The following is an 18339-nucleotide window of genomic DNA, read 5'->3' on the forward strand; positions in this document are numbered from 1 at the left end:
TGGGTTATCTGCCTGCAGGTAGCTCTCAGTCAGCCTGAATACCAGAGTCTTGGGATTTCTGCACCGGATGCTGTCACCTCTTCCATGACGTCAGGTCATCAGGGGTCTAAAACATACAGCCAATGCCATTACATTAGTTTTTCTTGCCCCGGATATCAGGAACCCCCAAAATAGGAAGCTATTACATGGTGTGGAACACCTCCAGTAAAAAGTTAATACCCCTGCCATAAAAAATGGCCATAAAGAGGATAGGTAGAAAGGATAGAGAAAACCAGGGGGCTGGAGAGAGAGAAACCAGGACTGCAACAGTGAATGCACTCGAACATCTGCATTTATGGAAAGTGTACACAACTGTATCATATTCTTCGTGTTTCACTGTTGCAGTCATCACACTTGGGTTGATTCCCAAAGCTGAGGAAGGGTGGAGGCAGTCAAGAAGTGTTAGAGATGGCTAGCAGGCCTTGTTAAGGCTGCTGTAGCAAATCCAGCTCTGGATTTAGAAAAAAAACAGGTAAGTAGTAATGCCTGGTGAAGGTGTGTACAGAACTCCAGGATGCAGCTTCCAGGATGTCCCTGGTAGGGACTACCCTGAGAAAGGCTGTAGAGGTTGAAGTAGCTCTAGTGGAATGAGTTCTGATCCCCTGAGGGGTAGGTTTTCCATGGTGCTTGTAGCAGAAATGGATGCAGTGTGCTATCCATTTGGAAATGGTGTGCTTTGAAATGGCCTTGCCCTCTGCCTCTGTAGCAAAGCTGTCTAGCAGCTGGTCAGATTTTCTGTCAGCGCACATCCAAGGAATGCAGGATCCTTTCTCCTTTATTCCGAGGATTAGGGAAAAAGGTTGGCAAATGGATGGATTGGTTTAAAGCCACACTGGATACCACCTCGGACATAAAGGATGGGTTAGTCCTGAGGGGAAACCCTGTCAGCATGGAAAATAATGAAGGGCTCCACTGCCATTAGTGCCTGTAACTCAGACATTCCTCTTGCTGAAGTAATAGCTATAATAAGTAAGGCTGTTTTCCAAGAGAGGAATTTTAACTCTGCTGAAGCAGCAGGTTCAAAAGGGGGAAGTGTGAGCTTCTCCAGTACAAAGTTAAGGTCCCAGGCTGTGGTGGGAGCTCTCCTAGGGGGCCTTAAATTGTTAGCTCCTCTGAGGAACTGTTTGATTACAGGGTGAGAAAAGAGAGGTGGCTCAGTATTATAATGAGCTGAGATGGCAGAGGCATGAATCTTAATGGATGAGAAGGATAGGCCTCTGTGGAGAAGCTCTGCTAAGTAAGCAAGTACTTGAGGTAAGGTGGGCACAGCTGTGTCCTTTCCTTGAGACTGACTCCAAGAACAATATCTTTTCCACTTTTCAGCATAGGATTTCCTAGTACTAGGCCTTCTGGCCTCAAGGATGACGTCCAGCACCTGTTTGCTGAAACACACTAGTGTGCACTTAGGGAATAAGCCAGGCTGCAAGGTTTAGGGTTTGCAACTCTGGATGCAAAATCTGTCCCTCCTGCTGAGACAGCAGGGAAGGTGTCTGTAGGTGCCAGGGTGGCACTGCTGTCAGACTGTGTAGGAGTGAGTACCAGTGCTAACATGGCCAGTCTGGTGCAATAAGGATTGCCCTTGGCCTGTCCCATTTGATCTTGAGTAGTACTTTTGAGAGGAGGGGCAGAGGAGGAAAGGCATAACATGAGAGATTTTCCCATGTAAAGGATAGGGCATCCACCTTTCAGGCTCTGCTGTGAGGGGGTCCTGGTGCAAAATTTGCTCAATTGGTGGTTTTGGAGGAGGCAAAAAGGTCCACCTCTGGTGTTCCCCACATCTGGGTTAGAAGGTTTGAATGAGTTAGATTCTTGTTTCCACTCATGAGGGTCCAGTAGATTTCTGCTTAAGTCATCTGCCAGTGAATTTTGTTTGCCTGGCAGGAATTGAGTTTGTAGGTGCACTTGGTTGCTCAAGGCTGTGTTCCACAGGGCATGGCTTACCTGCAGAGTGTGTAAGAATGAGTTCCCCCCTGCTTGTTTATGTACCACATAACTGTGGTGTTGTCTGTCTTTATCAGGAGCTGTCCTGGATGGATAAGGTATTTGAAGGCTGTTAGAGTGTTCTGTACAGCTACATCTCTTTTTGATAGATATGCAGGGGAATTTGTTCTGGGCTACATTTGCCTTGAATGCATTTGCCTGCCATGTGAGTACCCCGAGCATAGTCTGATGCGTCTGCTGTCAGGGTTTTGGCAATGAGGGGTTGAGTGAAAGGAAGTCCCTTGTTGTGGTTGCATGCCTCTGCCCACCAAAGGAACTCTTCCCTTAGACAAGATGTGATAGGAATCACTGTTTCCAGGTCCTGAGAATGTTGACACCAGAAACTTTTTAAGTACCATTGAAGTTTCCTCATATGCAGTCTTGCATATGGAATTAGCATAATGCATGAGGCCATGAACCCTAGGGGTTGCAGTATTTTTCTTGCAGAAAACTGGGTTTTGGTGGCCATTAATTTGAAGTAGTTTGTCAGTTGGACCTGCTTTTCTGGAGTGAGGAATTCCATCTGGAAAGTTGTGTTCAAGCATGCACCCAGGAATACAATTTGTTGGCTGGGCACCAGTTGTAATTTCTTTTCATTGATGGTGTATCCCAGTGAAGATAGAAGTCTTTTTACAAATGCCAGGTGCTGAAGTAGCAATTCCTGACTGTCTGCCTGAATCAAGCAATTGTCCAAGTATGGGTAAATTTGAATATTTCTCTGCCTACAGTTGCAATGGCTGGAGCTAGGCACATTGTAAATACCCTGGGTGCAGTACATCAGCCAAAGGGAAATGTAGAGAACTGATAGTGCATAGAGCCTGCCCTGAAACACAGATATTTCCTGCAAGACTCCCTTATGTGGATGTGCAGATAAGATTCTTTTAAGTCTAGGGTGACTAACCAGGCATCCTTGGCTAGCATAGGAAGAAGCTGTTGCAGTGTAAGCATTTTGAATTTTGGAACCACCAGAAAGGTGTTGAGAATTGATAGAATCCAATATAGGGCACCAAAAGCTCTCTTTTCTGGGCACCACAAACAGTCTGGAGTAGAAACCCTGTCCCCTTTGTTCTACTGGAACAGGTTGAATAGCCCTGATATGGAGAAGGGAAAGTACTTGCTTTTGAGCTTCTGCCCACTGGTTTGGAGGAAGGTCTGGCAATCCACTTGGGGATGGCAGTGAGTGGAAGTAGAATCTGTATCCCTGGGATACAATGTTTGGAACCCATCGGTCCTGAGCAATGGACATCCAGTTTTTTGCATGAAGGGCGAGTTTTCCTCATAGGGTTGCAAGTACTTGGGCATAGCTGGGAAGGAAAACTGGAAAGTCATTGTGAACTTTTTCCATAAGGGGATGGCTTACCACTCCCTGTTTTTGAGACGGGAACACTCCATTGTTTAGATCTCTGCATACCCTGAGACTGTAGTCTTGGGGGTCTTTTTCCCCTGGGTTTGAACTGAGAAGGCCTGGGAGCGACTGGAAAGGACCAGTTTTTTGAAGGCCAATGTCTACTGAATCTAGGAGGCTGCACCTGTAAGAAATCTTTGACAGTTTGCATAGATTTAGCTTTTTCTTCCATCTTTTTAAGAACTTCTGCTTTTGTGCCAAACAAGCGATATTGATTTAATGGAGCATCTAGTAATTTTGTTTTGACATGGTCTGGCAAGACTTGTTCCTTCAGCCAAGCCTGCCTTCTCAGTACAGAACCAGTGACAGCAGCCCTGCAAGATGCTTCTAAGGGGTCAAACCCACACTGCAGAGTATGTTTACTAACTTGGTTTGCAGAATGCATTAACTCCTATAAATCTTTATTATCTGCACAATCTGGAAGTAACACCATTTTTTGTTTAATTACTTCCATAATATGTTGCTGGTACTTCAACATGTGAAATTGGCAATTCAAATCCCTGATGGCAAGAGTTGCAGAGGTATATACCTTCTTACCCCATCTGTCTAAAGCTCTAGAATCCCTGTCTGAAGGGGTAGGGTTTTTGGCTGTAGTAGCCTTAATTCCTTTAGGTCCCTGGGAAATGATCTCTGGATCTGCAGTAGGATTCTTAAAGAGAAATTTGTGAGAGTCAGGTACTCTGTAGTACCTGTCATGTTTTCTAGGAGCTGGTGGTAAAGTGTTAGACTGGATTCCATGAAGACATCATCTACAATATCCAGGACAGGGGGTATAGTTAGAGGCCTGTGCTGAGGCAAATCTAAAAATTCCCTGAGTCTTTTTTTGGACCGAGTATAGTCCTGACATTCCCAGTGGAAATGCTCTGTTAAGGTATGCAAGGTTTCACCAAAAGAAAAATCCTCTGGAGAGGAGACAGAGAGAATAGATTCCTCTGCATCTGAATCCTTATGGGTGGATAAGGGTATGTCCTTTTAATCAGAAGGGTCAGATTCATCAGACTCCTGGTCTGTAGAATCAGAAGGAAATTCAATTCTTTGTCTTTTAGCAGGGGAAGGCTGGCTTCCCCTAATTACAGTAATAAGGTCTTCAGCCATTCTAAGAATTTGTTTTTGTGGCATGTGAGCTTGAGCAATTGCTTTGGACATCCGTTTTCTAGGCATAATGCGAACTCTGGGCCTGAGAAACTCAGTAGTTTTAGTTAAAAAAGAAGTTGTCGGTTTAATATGAATATCAGTAGGTTGTAATACACCCTCAGAAGCTGGTGCCTGCACAGCGGCTCTGAACCCATCTAAGGTAGAGACATCCACAGGTTCCATAGTCAAAGAAGCATCTCGTGACATACCGGACTCTGAATGGGTCTCAGTAGAGGCCTGTGAATCTGTAGAAGTGGGCATCAGGGGCTAAAAAGGTGCCTCACTGAATACCGGTGGACTGGAGACTAGCTTAATGGAGGCATTATCAGCAGTTTTTGACCTATGCGGCCTGTCTCTCTCTTTGTCTCTGCGCTTTTTCGGAAGATCAGAAGTCAGATGGCTTACCAAAACCATTTTGGAATATGGAGAATGAGAGCAAAAGAATTTAGCTACAAAAATTGACCAATGACGAATGGTTCGGGCATTAAACAAAGCACAAAATTGACAGCGAGGGATATCGTGGTCTGGGCCTAAACAGGTGATGCAGTAAGAATGAAAATCTCTATGAGGTATTTGCTTTCCACAGGCAAGACAATTGTTAACTTTTCCTGACATCAGTTAGAGCAAGAAAAAAGAATCACCAATGGGGTACTTAGCTTTAGAAGACTTCAGGTTTGAAACTCAAAAAACGAAAATTTCAGGTAGAGGCCGACCGGCACTTGCGAACGGCTTCTACTTTGGGCTCCTTCTCGGCAAGAAAGACTGATGTAATGGCGTTGGCTGCATGTTCTATACCCCTGACGACCTGACATCATGGAAGAGGTGACAGCATCCGACACAGAAATCCCAAGACTCTGGTATTCGGACCGACTGAGGGGTACCTGCAAGCAGATAACCCAAGTGTGATGACTGCAACAGTGAAACATGAAGAAAATCAGAAAACAAGGGATGTGCCCACAGTATGGAAGAACATGAGTTAATAGAAGAGTTGCTTGATTTAATAGACAGACAGATATATCAAGATCAGTGAGAGAAATAGACTGCAGAAGGTTGATAAAATCCCAAAAGTTAGAAACTTGATAAAACAAATGAACACAGTAATTAGGACAGTCCATAGAGATCCATGCAATATACCAGAAGTAAACAGAATATATTACTGTGCTGCAAAATTAATAACTGATAAAGTTTTACCACAGGAACACAGGGTAGCAAGGGAAAAAAGAGGGTGAAAGTGAATACCATCATGGAAATATCGAACAGAGAAAACTATAAAGCAGCTAAGACAAGAAGTGTCATTGTTAGAAGATCATAGAAGAGGAAATAGATCAACAAAAATACTAAGAAAGATAGATGTGATAAAAGCAATGCACAGTATTAGAACAGACCAGGATCTATTATGTACTATTAGAGATAACAAACTAAAAATTTCAAAACAGGCAGGAAGTCTTAGAAGATACAAAGATAAATATAAAGGAAAAGCACAAAAAAGCAATTCATTGATGACCCAAAAAAGTTTTATAGAGAATTGGGAAATAAGGTAAAAGGAATTGAAAGACCTCCAAAAAGAGAGGAAGTGGATACATTTTGGAGCAGTATCTATGAAGATCCTGTGGAACATAACAAAGATGCTAAATGGATAGAAGAAGTAAAAGAAAGAATAAGAAGTTTAATAGTACAGGATATGAAATGGGATGAAATAACAGCCAGAGAGATTGAAACAAAGTTGAGAAAAGCCTCTAACTGGAAAACCCCAGGCACAGATGCAGTACCTAACTTTTGGCTTAAAGTATTAACTTCTTTGCACGAGGACTTTACCATGAGTGAGAACGCTTTACATGTGCACCCTGAACACACACCACACTGGTTAACAACAGGAAAAACAATGCTCTTACTTAAGAATGAACCTGCAAGCTACCTAAAAATTATAGACCAATAACTTATCTTCCAACGATGTACAAACTATACACGGGAATTGACACCGACAGAGTTTATAGTCATTTAGAAGAAATTTCAATTATGGCTGTAGAACAAAAGGGCAATAAAAGAAAGTCATATGGAACAAAGGATCATTTGTTGTTAAAGTTATAGTAGAGAACTGTAAGAAGGGGAAGAATCTAAGTATGACATGGACTGACTACAAAAAAGCATTTGATAGTATTCCACATTCATGGATAAAAGTGCTTAAAAATGTATAAGATCCACACTACACTGATTGACTACATTACAGTAACCATGAAACAGTGGCAGACCACTTTGCAATTAAGCCATGATAAAGTACAGATTATTATCCCAAGGGTAAAAATTCAAAGGGGGATATTCCAGGGTGACTCTCTGTCACTGTTGCTATTCTGCCTTGCCATTAATCCATTAAGCTGTTTACTTAACAGCTTAGGCCATGGCTACAATTTGGCTTCTAGAAAACAACAAAGTCTAATAACTTCTCATCTTCTCTTTATTGATGATTTAAAACTGTATAGCTCATCAGATGAGGAACTGAAAGCACAGCTGCAGGTTGTCAAAACTTTTTCAGATGGCATTGGAATGTCATTTGGTCTTGATAAATGTGCAAAAGCAACCTTTAAAAAAGGAAAACCGCTGCACCAGGAAAACATAAGTTTGGGGCAAGAATGTGATACAAAAGAACTTGAGCAAGAGGGGTGTATAAATACTTGTGAATTGATGAAGGATCGGCAATAAAGCATGACCAAATGCAAATAAAGCTCAGTAAGGAGTACTTTAGAAGACCTAAATTAATCCTGAAAACAGCATTGACTCTAGGAACAAGTGCCGAGCCATAAATCAATTTGTTCTTTCTGTCCTAACTTATAGTTTTGGAGTGACTGACTGGCCGCAAAAAGTGTTGGATAGATTAGATATTAAAACAAGAAGGATGCTTCATGCTCACCAAATGATTTATAAAAATCAGTGTATACCAAGATTATATATTCCCTGCTCCGAAGGAGGGATGGGCTTCTTTTAAATTGATTGCATGTATAGATCTACAATCATGGGACTCCACACATATCTGCTGACCTCACAGGTTTCAAATGTAGTGAAAGTTTTGAAACATGAAGAGAATAAATCTAAGATGACATCTATGCTTAATTTAGCAGAAGCATATCGACATCGAGCAGGCATGGAAATTATATCAGAAGTAGATAAAAAACAGGCAGCAACTGACTGTGCTAAAAAACAAAAGAAAGAATATAAGGTGAAGGGCCAGATGAGAAGGCAAGAAATGTGGAAAAAATATAAACATAGTTACAAGTATAGAAAACTTCTGGAAGAGCCTTATGTTGATCAAGAATGAACACAGGAATGGTTAAGGAGAGGTGAATTCACATCAAGAAATGAAAGGTTAATATTGGCAGCCCAAGATAGTGGGCTATGTACACGCTGGTTTACAAAGTCCATTGAACATGTGGGAGAAACAGACATATGTAGGTTTTGTAAAGCAGAATTGGAAACAGTCACACACCTTGTTGCTGGTTGCAACACACTAATGGCAGAGGGACTGTATACCGAAAGGTATAATAATGTGGCGAGACTGTTACACTGCAAATATGATATCGAAGTGGCTGAAAAACACTGATAACATGAGCCACAAAGAATCATAGAAAATGATTAAGTTTATATCACATGGGATCACCCAATACCAACAGTTCAAAAGATAGATGCTAGAAAACCAGATATAATGGTCCAAGAAAAGAAGACAAAAGTAGCATTGATCATTAAAATCACCACACCCAGTGACTATAGTGTCTTGCATACAGAGAGACACAAAGTCATAAAATACCTGGATCTGCATGCAGAAATGAGAGCCATGTGGAAGAAAGATACCCAGACAGTTCCAGTAGTAGTAGGAGCAACTGGTCTTATAAAAAAGAATTTACAATCATATTTAGATATGTTACCAATTCATGTAACACTGTATGAACTGCAGAAGAAGTCATTACTGGGCACATTGCGGGTGCTCCGAAGAGCACTTTTGGCTAATGTCAAAGAGTGAAACAATACTAATTTCATGAACTTTAATCGTACTTTGACTTAGGAATGAGGTCCATTCCCATCATGGTATCAGAAACCCAAAAGACTTGGATAAATTAAAAAAGACTTCTATACTAATGGCCGATGGACTGTATATTGAAAGTCATAATAATGTGGCAAGACTGTTGCACTGGGGATTGTGCAAACATTATAATAATATTGAAGTTGCTGAAAAACATAGTAAACATGAGCCACAAAGGACTACAGAAAAAGATGAAGTTTATATCATGTGGGATCATCCATTACCAACAGTCCAAAACATAGATGCAAGAAAACCAGATTTATTTAATTGAAATTGCTACACCCAATGAGTATAGTGTCTTATATATATATATATATATATATATAGAGAGAGAGAGAGACAGAGTCATAAAATACCAGGATTTGCAGTAGGAGCAATGGGTCTTATAAAATGGTATTTAAAACAGTGTAAGAAACTTCTCTGTGTGGAAGATTTTCAGTCCATATATCTCTAGTTAATCACTGTATATTAATCAGATCAGGCAATAGTAGTAGAAGTAGCGAACGTAAACTCATCTTAAGTCAAAGCAAAACAAAAAGTAATAATAGAAAATATATAATTGTACAGCTTTACTAAGTATTCAAAAGTAATCCAAGCAAGGCAGGCAGTCTGTTTCCAGTCAAAAATCCTTTATTAAGTACACAGACATGTACTGGATTACTTTTGAATACTTAATAACGCTGTACAATTATATATTTTCTATTATTACTTTTTGTTTTGCTTTGACTTAAGACTAGTTTACGTTCGCTACTTCTACTACTATTGCCTGATCTGATTAATATACAGTGATTAACTAGAGATATATGGACTGAAAATCTTCCACACAGAGAAGTTTCTTACACTGTTTTGTTTTTGGACCCACTACACTTTAGTGGGTTGTTTTGAGACTTTGGGGATACCATGGAGATTACTTGTTTTTTGTTGATAAAATGGTATACTTAGATATGTTACCGATACATGTAACTCTGTATGAATTACAGAATGAGTCATTACTGGGTATGTTGTGGGTGCTGTGAAGAGCACTTCTGTTTAACATCAAAGACTGAATCACTACTAATTTCCTGAACTTTAATCATGCTTTCACTTAGGAATGGGATCCATTCTTGTCACGGTATTAGAAAACCAAAAGACTTAGAGAAATTAAAAAAAAAAAAAATTCTGTAAGAATGAGAAGTGTACTAATTGGTTCTCAGAGAGAGCAGCTAATGCATGGAACAGACTACCAAATTACATTAAAGCAAGTACTAATTTATGTACTTTTAAGAACAAAACTGTAAAAATCACCAAAAAAAGAAGTACCATTAGGAGTCACGTAGAAAAAGACTTTAATCACCACAGGTTAAGCGCTTTCAACCTTTCAGGTAGGCCTTCCTCAGAACAAATAAACTGATACTACAAAAACATTTTTAAATTCCTATTATACAATGACCCCCCATTAATATTCAAAAACGTGCATGCTGATTGGTCAGTGTGCACATTGTAAATCAGAGTTATAGTAATGGAAAAAGGTCCAGTCGCCCAGACTTTTTCCATTACTATAACTCTTTTTTTACAGCAACGGAGAATGCAAGATCTCTGTTGCTTCACACTGTCTCACTATGTTAAACGAGTTTAATATAGTGAGACAGCTTTAAAAAAAAGCAACAGAGATTCTCTGTTGCTTTTTTTAAAGCTGTCTCGCTATGTTAAATTCCTGTAACATAGCAAGACTGTTTGTAAAAAGCAATGGAGATCTTGCTTTCTCCGTTGCTTTTCTCACTATGTTAAATGGGTTTAACATATTTCTAAAGCTGTCTCGCTATGTTAAACCCATTTAACATAGCAAAACAGTTTGTAAAAAGAACGGAGATCTTGCTTTCTCCGTTGTTTTTGCCCACAGCTCTGATGTACTGCATAGGCATATGCCTGCACAGTACATCAGAAGTGCCGCAGAATACCGGACAGCTGCGGAAGGGCAGCCAGGAGGCATTATATAATGCCATTATTTAAGAAAAGTAATAAATTTTTTTCTTAAATAATGTCATTGTATAATAGCAATAACCCACTTCTGGGTGTGGGTAATGCTGGATTTACCCACGGTTGGCTTTGTTTGTCCACTCGGGCTTCGCCCTCGTGACCAAACCACACCAACCATGGGTAAATCCAGCATTACCCACACCCAGGCGTGGGTTTTTGCTATATCAATTAATCATCAACCAATCAAATCAGCACTTAACTAAATATATTAAACTACACTAACAAGCTCTCATTAAAAAAAAAACACACATTTGTATATAAAATATTAAAAATCCAAACATTTAAAAATGTATATATACATGGTGTGTATTGTTTTTATTTACACTTGTTAGGAATACGCTTTCTTTGTTAAAAGCTTTATAACTGACTCCAGCATTTAAGCTGGCTTAAATGCTGGAGTCAATTATAAAGTTGTTTTACAAAGAAAACTTATTTGTGACAAGTATAAATAAAAACAATACACACCATGTATATATACATTTTTTTAACATTTTTATTTTTAAGAACAGCTGGACTCTTATTATAGGAACTAGTACTTTGGTATATTGGCAGGCTAGAAAGGCACTAATACCCATGCTTGAAATATTTGTATGCCTTTATTTATGTATGTAGATATATACACCTCTGCCTTTTGCTTTTTCATGTTCACTGGGTGGTCAGAATGTATTAAAGGCATTGAGCCATGCACTGCTGAAGTGCTTTCTGTGACTTTGAACCATGTCTCCGTAATTATACAGACGCTAGCATTCTCCAACATGAGGAGAGCTTTCAGTGAGTGCAGTTTCTTGTGGAGATACCCAACAATGAGTAGTAACCCCTTTAACTTGTCCTTTAGCTTTTGTTATGACATGTTTGTCTGTCTGGCAATGCCTGAAAAAGTCATTATAGGGGTGGATAATATTTTGGCTAATAGAATAATAAAGGTATTAAAAAATGAAGGAATGAATTACAACTGCTCATCAGAAAGATCTCATATCTGTATAATTTTAAAACCCTTAACAAGTAAGTAAGTATTCTAACTGCAATTTACCTGGGTAGGGATGAATGCCATTAGCAAACACAGCTTCAGCTGCAGGTTGCCCATTAGCCTGAGGGGGTAGACCTGTAAAGCCATTTACACCAATCGGAGAAGGAATGCTTGTCACAGCTGGTGCAGTTATACCAGGAGGTGTACTTCCACCTAGAAATCAGGAACACAGAAAATGCAGTTAGTAACAAAATATGAGATTAAATTCAAATACTAGGAAAAAACATGCAGACAAATTAATTTAAGTCTTTAGTAAATGGCATTAGAGAGTGAGTATAACCAGAAGCAACATCTTATGAAAACTTTTATTGAACATACTATAGCATGTAGCACTGATGATTTTAGTACATTTAGGCTATCAATACATCTAGCTATCTACTTGTTATTTCAATGGCATTTGTTTTAATTGACATTAGCTAGCTGGGCTTGTATGCATTTTCATGTGAGTTCTTGTGAAAAAAGGACACCGATATTATAAGAGATTTGTGTTCATTTAAAACGCAGTGAATATGATAATATACATAATTAAACTCAAAAGGATTAATAAAGATAGTCAAAATCTGCAAGGACCACAATAATTAAAAGTGCAGTAAATATGCAAAGCAAACAGGTTGTTGTAAATATTGTCTAAAACACAAGAATATAGGTCTAACATAGCAGGAATATGGTATGTTATATGCTACTAGAAATGGAAAGGATTTTTAAAGTGTGAACAGGAGAAAAAGTGCAAAATGTGCATTGAAGTTCTAGCTAGAGGAATGGTCATTAAAAATACTTGAACTGTTATCAAGATCTCTGCTGGGTACAGTCTTGACAGAAGACAGGAGAGAATGAGGTAATAAAAATATAATTAAGAAAGTTCAGATTAGGAGATGAAAGAAGACAATTTGAAAGTAATATGGGGCATATGGTTAGAAATATAGTGGAAATGTTGCTGGGGCTGAGATAAGAAAAAGAAATAATGTTAAAAGATGAGGACACTGAGAAGGCATTAGTCTTGTGGACTAAGAGAGAGGGAAAAGAAGAGCGCTTTGATGGCGATAGAGGAGAAAGGTCTGGAAGGAACTATGTAAAACTGATGGAGATAGAGTAGAAAGGTCTGGAAGGAACTGTGTAAAACTGATGGAGATAGTGTAGAAAGGTCTGGAAGGAACTGTGTAAAACTGATGGAGATAGAGTAGAAAGGTCTGGAAGGAACTGTAAAACTGATGGAGATAGAGTAGAAAGGTCTGGAAGGAACTGTGTAAAACTGATGGAGATAGAGTAGAAAGGTCTGGAAGGAACTGTGTAAAACTGATGGAGATAGAGTAGAAAGGTCTGGAAGGAACTGTGTAAAACTGATGGAGATAGAGTAGAAAGGTCTGGAAGGAACTGTGTAAAACTGATGGAGATAGTGTAGAAAGGTCTGGAAGGAACTGTGTAAAACTGATGGAGATAGTGTAGAAAGGTCTGGAAGGAACTGTGTAAAACTGATGGAGATAGTGTAGAAAGGTCTGGAAGGAACTGTGTAAAACTGATGGAGATAGAGTAGAAAGGTCTGGAAGGAACTGTGATCATTAGTGATTTCAGTTAAATGTGTAGTTTGGAGAGACTGGTGGGTATAAGCTTTATCTAACTGCAGTGATTCTACCACAAAGGCAGGGATTTTGATTAGAAATATGAGATGGTACAAGTGGTTCAAATATGAGAAGGTGCCATCTGATTCATACTGATGATGGCTGAGATTTGTGTAGACCTGACATATGAAAACTATTTTACAGTTATTTTATTCCTGCTGGATAGATTTGTAATGAAATGGAAAAAAAAAACTACAACAAAAAAGAAACAATACACACTACGCTCTAACCACTCATGTGGATTTAACCATGATTAATATTTAGGACTTAATTCCCATGTCATGCCATGTGTACACATATATTTATTTGTATCTTTAGTGCATTATTTTGAGATAGTAGAAGAACAGGGCAACTTCAGTACCTGGGTGAGTCTCTAGCCATATGAAGGCATCCATAAAATGTGTTTAATGGATTGCAAAAATAATCAAAACTGATGGCCCCAGCCCAGCTCACCCAAGAGTAAGAGGACCTGCAGCCAGGCAGCTGTCTTTCTGCCACCAGCCCCTTCTTGAAACATAAAATTACAGATGACAAAGGGTATAAGAAGTACAGCTATCACATATTAACTCCAGGGAGTTAATATTGTAGCACAAATGTGTGGATATGAGATTTTGTTCTTTAAACAGAAAGTAGTATTTACAGTAGGATATTTGTGTTTCAGTTGGATAACCTTTAATAAACAATATTTCAAGAACTCATGATCTGCAAATGTAAGCTGGTTAATGTAAAGCAGTTCAGTATGTAGACTATAAATTTTGTTAAGTCACAGAGTAAGATCCCCATCCGTGAGTCCCTCAACCAGGATCATGGCCTGGTGCAGATCATTATCTTCCACCTCTCTTAATGGACAATACGTCTTACAAAATACATGTAGCAAGGACACCTGAGCCAGGACCAACTCAAGGAAGTCATAAATATTAAAGTGGCAGACCTGGAAGAATACTTACCTGTTTGGGGGGGGGGGGGTCACATATTATGAGTGAAATTTGGTATAAATGTTGACTAATTTCCAGATTTGAAAAAAAATTCATATGTTAAACTAATATGTGAAACACCATAACAACAAACATACCATCTATAATATTATTATCTCAATAAGGTCATCTTCAGTGTAGCAGACATGATAGATTGCTGTTGGATTAGTCAGCTTAAGTCATCCAGTACATCTCATTAATCTCACAACTCATAACCAGCCAGCACACTCTACCTAATCCATAATTAAATTGTAAGTTAGATTTTGCATACAGTTTACATGGAGGACATATATGCACAATGAAAGATGTCATAATATTCTGATTAATGCATTCACATAGTATGTTCCAGAAGCCTTTTTGCTTTTACAGAGTTTGCTATATTAGTTAATATGGAATTAACAAGACTTGTCTGAATTAACTAGAAATTACTCTGTGGATATGAGCACTCAACTATATCCTTGAAATCTGGAAAATGATGTCTAAACCACATACTAAGGAATAATATATCTACTCATTTACTAATAGTATATAAACTATGATATTAATTTCTCTCAGCTGCTCCTTACAACATAGATTGCAGTATGAACTTTTCCCATGTTTCACTATTAGTCGCAAAACCTTTTTCATCTCATGATTGTCCAAAAACAGATTACAATGTCTTAGCTAATTTCTTGGTATCATATTGCACTAAAAATTTCTTACATATTTGTGGAAAATCACAGCAAGAGGTTCTCCCGTTCGATTCTCGGCTGGAGTGCGGGGAGTGCCTTCTGTGTGGAGTCTGCATGTCCTCCCCGCGGATGGGTGGAGTTCAAAAGACATGCGTAAATGGGTGTGCCTTCGTTGAAGGTTGGACGTCAAGCTGGCACCTCGGCGTTGGTGAAAATCTACTGCCAATCATTAGTGGACCGGACTTCCGCTGTGGCGACCCCTAACCGGGAAAAGCCAAAAGACAAACAAACAACATTTGTGAAAAATCACCAGTATTTTATGCCTTGTATTCTATATCATTCCATGTAAATACTACAGCTGCATAATATGACATTTTGGATAATATGTATTTCTGTTCTACTTTCTGAATGTCTGCAGCTATTTAGGTTCTCATAAGTCAGATTTTAGTTTATTTCCATTCCATACAACAGTGCCCTTCTTTTCAGCTTCCATTCTTAACTCTGAAGGCATCTACCATACTTGGTATTTTTACAAATAATACATGGCTGGAAAGTCATGAAGTTGTGGGGTGATGCAGAACCACAGCTGGGCTCTGACGCAGATTTTCTTGTATATATATTTCTCCATTAGCCCTGAATTGCTATTGCTGTCTTGGCGCTTCCTCCCTTCATAAAACAAGATCACAGCATTAAGCAGGTGACTAGACCTATTTACAAAATGTATTTGTTTAACCATTACATTTTGGTTACCTTCTAAGTCTGACATTAAATACCTTTTTGCAAATCACATAGTAATGTGTATAACTAAGCTATTTCCTTTTCCAAGGCACCTGTAATCAAGCATGTTAACTAATGAGCAGCTCCTCTTATAATAGAAAACCTATTTGGGATATGTTCATGATCTAAATTTGATGTTACTGAAACATTTGTCACTGTGTAATAAATTCTTATCTCCTTTCATTTATACATTTATGATACTGAGTAAAGTGAGTGATAGATAGGGTGTCTATCATCACACTTACTTCATAATAAACTACTAGAGAGGCTTAGACCTGACCCTCCCGCAATCTCTCTCTCTGTCTTGATGAAGCTGCTGCACATCCTCCAATCAAGAATCAAAGAAAGATTACCCTCTAAGAAACTTAACCTAGCCTGCAATATATTGGATGAAGATATGCTGGAAAAAAATATGTCCCCAGAGCTTGCCCTCCTCTGAAAACAAACCCCAATTCATGTAAAAAGCTCCTCAATGACCCCATTTGACTATGACATATGGATGACATGGACAAAACTATTATAAATATAGGGTATATTTCACTGTTTCCCTCTAATACAGAGGCAGCCTGTGCCGATCTTAGATTTGCGTGTAAACATAAACAATAAATCTTGGTCCATAAGGGAACAAGGGTATAACATGGCTTGGCTTGTAGAAGCCATTAGGAGCAATAGCCTAGTAACCTCCTATAATCCTATCTCTTAGAAATGACCTGTTACACCTTGTTTTTTTTTTTTTTTTTCCTACCATATTTTCCTTTGGTGAATACAGTGGTGATCAGGATAAGTACACTGATTTGATTTTCTAGTTTGCAACAAGAGTGGCAGTCCATTTATTGTTGTATATACTCAGTTCTCAAAAATGATAAAGCAGAAGTGTTTATGAGTAATAAAATCCAAAAGCAAAAAACCTTGTTGATAGTTAAAGTAATTTTTAAGGGCACACATTTGAACAAGGCACACGTCAACATTTCAGAATTTGTATTACGCAGTCATAAGTCACGAACAAATGATTTACTCAACACATATTTTGCAACTAAGTGACAGACAGGTACACTCACTCACATAGATTAATCAGCATAAATAATTAATTAACTTCATAAACAGAACACTATATGTATTCATTCTTGAATTAGCCTGGCTTGTCATTATCATAGGTTCATAGGTTCATAGGCAGGTCCTAGGCTAGCAGCCCTAGGGCCTATACAAGCCTAGCCATAACAATTCCCTGGATATTTCTTCCCACAATATTTACTTCCCTGGACCCCTGTCTAGCAGGGCTACTGATGTGATCCCCAGGGTGAATTTCCTATTTCCCATCCAATCGTCAAGGTTCCTCTTGAAGAAGGCCATTGAGGTGCTCTGTCTGACATGTATGGGCAGCCTATTCCAGAGTATGGGGAGTCTCTGGGTCAGGACCCTATCCCTCCAGCATGTTCTATTCATCGTGATGACAAGGTTAAGATCCCTGGAGCATGTGGCTTGGAAGGATTGGGATTTCATTAAATGTAGCATGTCCAACAACTCTGGGTTTGACATGGCCTTGTATGTTAGGCAGCGATCACCTCTGAGTAGGCGATATGAAACAGAGTATAGCTGGAGTTTCTTTAGACGGTCAGCATAAGGCATCTGCTTTAGGCCTGGGATTCTTTTTGTGAGGTATTTCTGCGGCCTTTCTAGCTGTTGCAGATGTCTTGGGAGGTACATACCAAACGGAGCAAAGTATTCTATAATGGGTCTAATGAGAGATCAGTACAGAGGGACAATAACCTCCTTTTTTTTGGATGAAAAGCCCTTAGTGATGAGATGTGCCACGTAGAAGGATTTTCTAACTGTTTTGACTATGTAGTTATCAAAGGTGAAACCACTGTCCACCTGTGTCCCTAGGTCTCTTATCATATTTTCGGTGTTTAGTGTACTCCCACCTATGTGGTAGTTCACAGGTATGTGTTTTTTTCCCAAAGGGGACAACTATACATTTTTTGGTATTTAGCTTGAGCCCATGGCTCTGGCACCAGGCATCTGTTTCAGTACAGCCCTTTTGTAGAATATCCACATAATTTGGGGATTCAGTAATGGCTCCCAGCTTGCAGTCATCTGAGTGCAGTTGTGTTGGCCTGTACTTCAAAGAAGTAGATGCCAAACAAGAGTGGTCCCAAGACAGAACCCTGAGGTACTCCACTTGTCACTTGTCTCAAGTTGGATTTGGACTCGGCTACTTTTACAGTCTGGGTTCTGTCAGTAAGCCAGTTTGCAACTCATTGGGTGATGCAGGGATTAATGCCCAGTTTAGTAAGTTTTCCATGATTCCAGAGTGGGGGATAGTGTCAAAAACCTTGGCGAGGTCCAATTAGGATGTGTGAACCACTTTACCCTTGTATACAGCTCTAGAGACTGATTCAAAGAAGTCAATCAGGTTCAAGAGGCAAGATCGGCCCTTCACGAACCCAAACTGGATGGGATCCAGAGTTTGAAGGTTGCCAATGTCTTGGTTTATAAGTTCCATGATAACACATTCCATGGCCTTGCAGATCAGGTTCGTCAGACTGATGGGACAGTAGTTCCCGGGATCCAAAGTGGATCCCCCTTGTGGAGTGGGATGACTGTAGCTGTGTGCCACTCTGTGGGCATGAA

The 18339-nt window shown here is 39.3% G+C and overlaps 1 protein-coding gene across 16 annotated transcripts in view; it reads right to left on the reverse strand.

Moving 5' to 3' along the window:
• LOC122807764 (CUGBP Elav-like family member 4) overlaps positions 1 to 18339 on the reverse strand; it is a 2333978-nt gene that overhangs the window by 519955 nt on the left and 1795684 nt on the right. For all 16 annotated transcript variants that reach the window (XM_044078787.1, XM_044078838.1, XM_044078856.1 and 13 more), the window contains exon 6: positions 11674 to 11823. In XM_044078787.1, coding sequence (XP_043934722.1) covers positions 11674 to 11823 — 150 coding nt within the window. The remainder of the gene's footprint in view (positions 1 to 11673; positions 11824 to 18339) is intronic.

Source organism: Protopterus annectens, chromosome 1.part1, assembly GCF_019279795.1.
Source record: "Protopterus annectens isolate FY-2018-M chromosome 1.part1, PAN1.0, whole genome shotgun sequence".
Taxonomy (NCBI): domain Eukaryota; kingdom Metazoa; phylum Chordata; order Ceratodontiformes; family Protopteridae; genus Protopterus; species Protopterus annectens.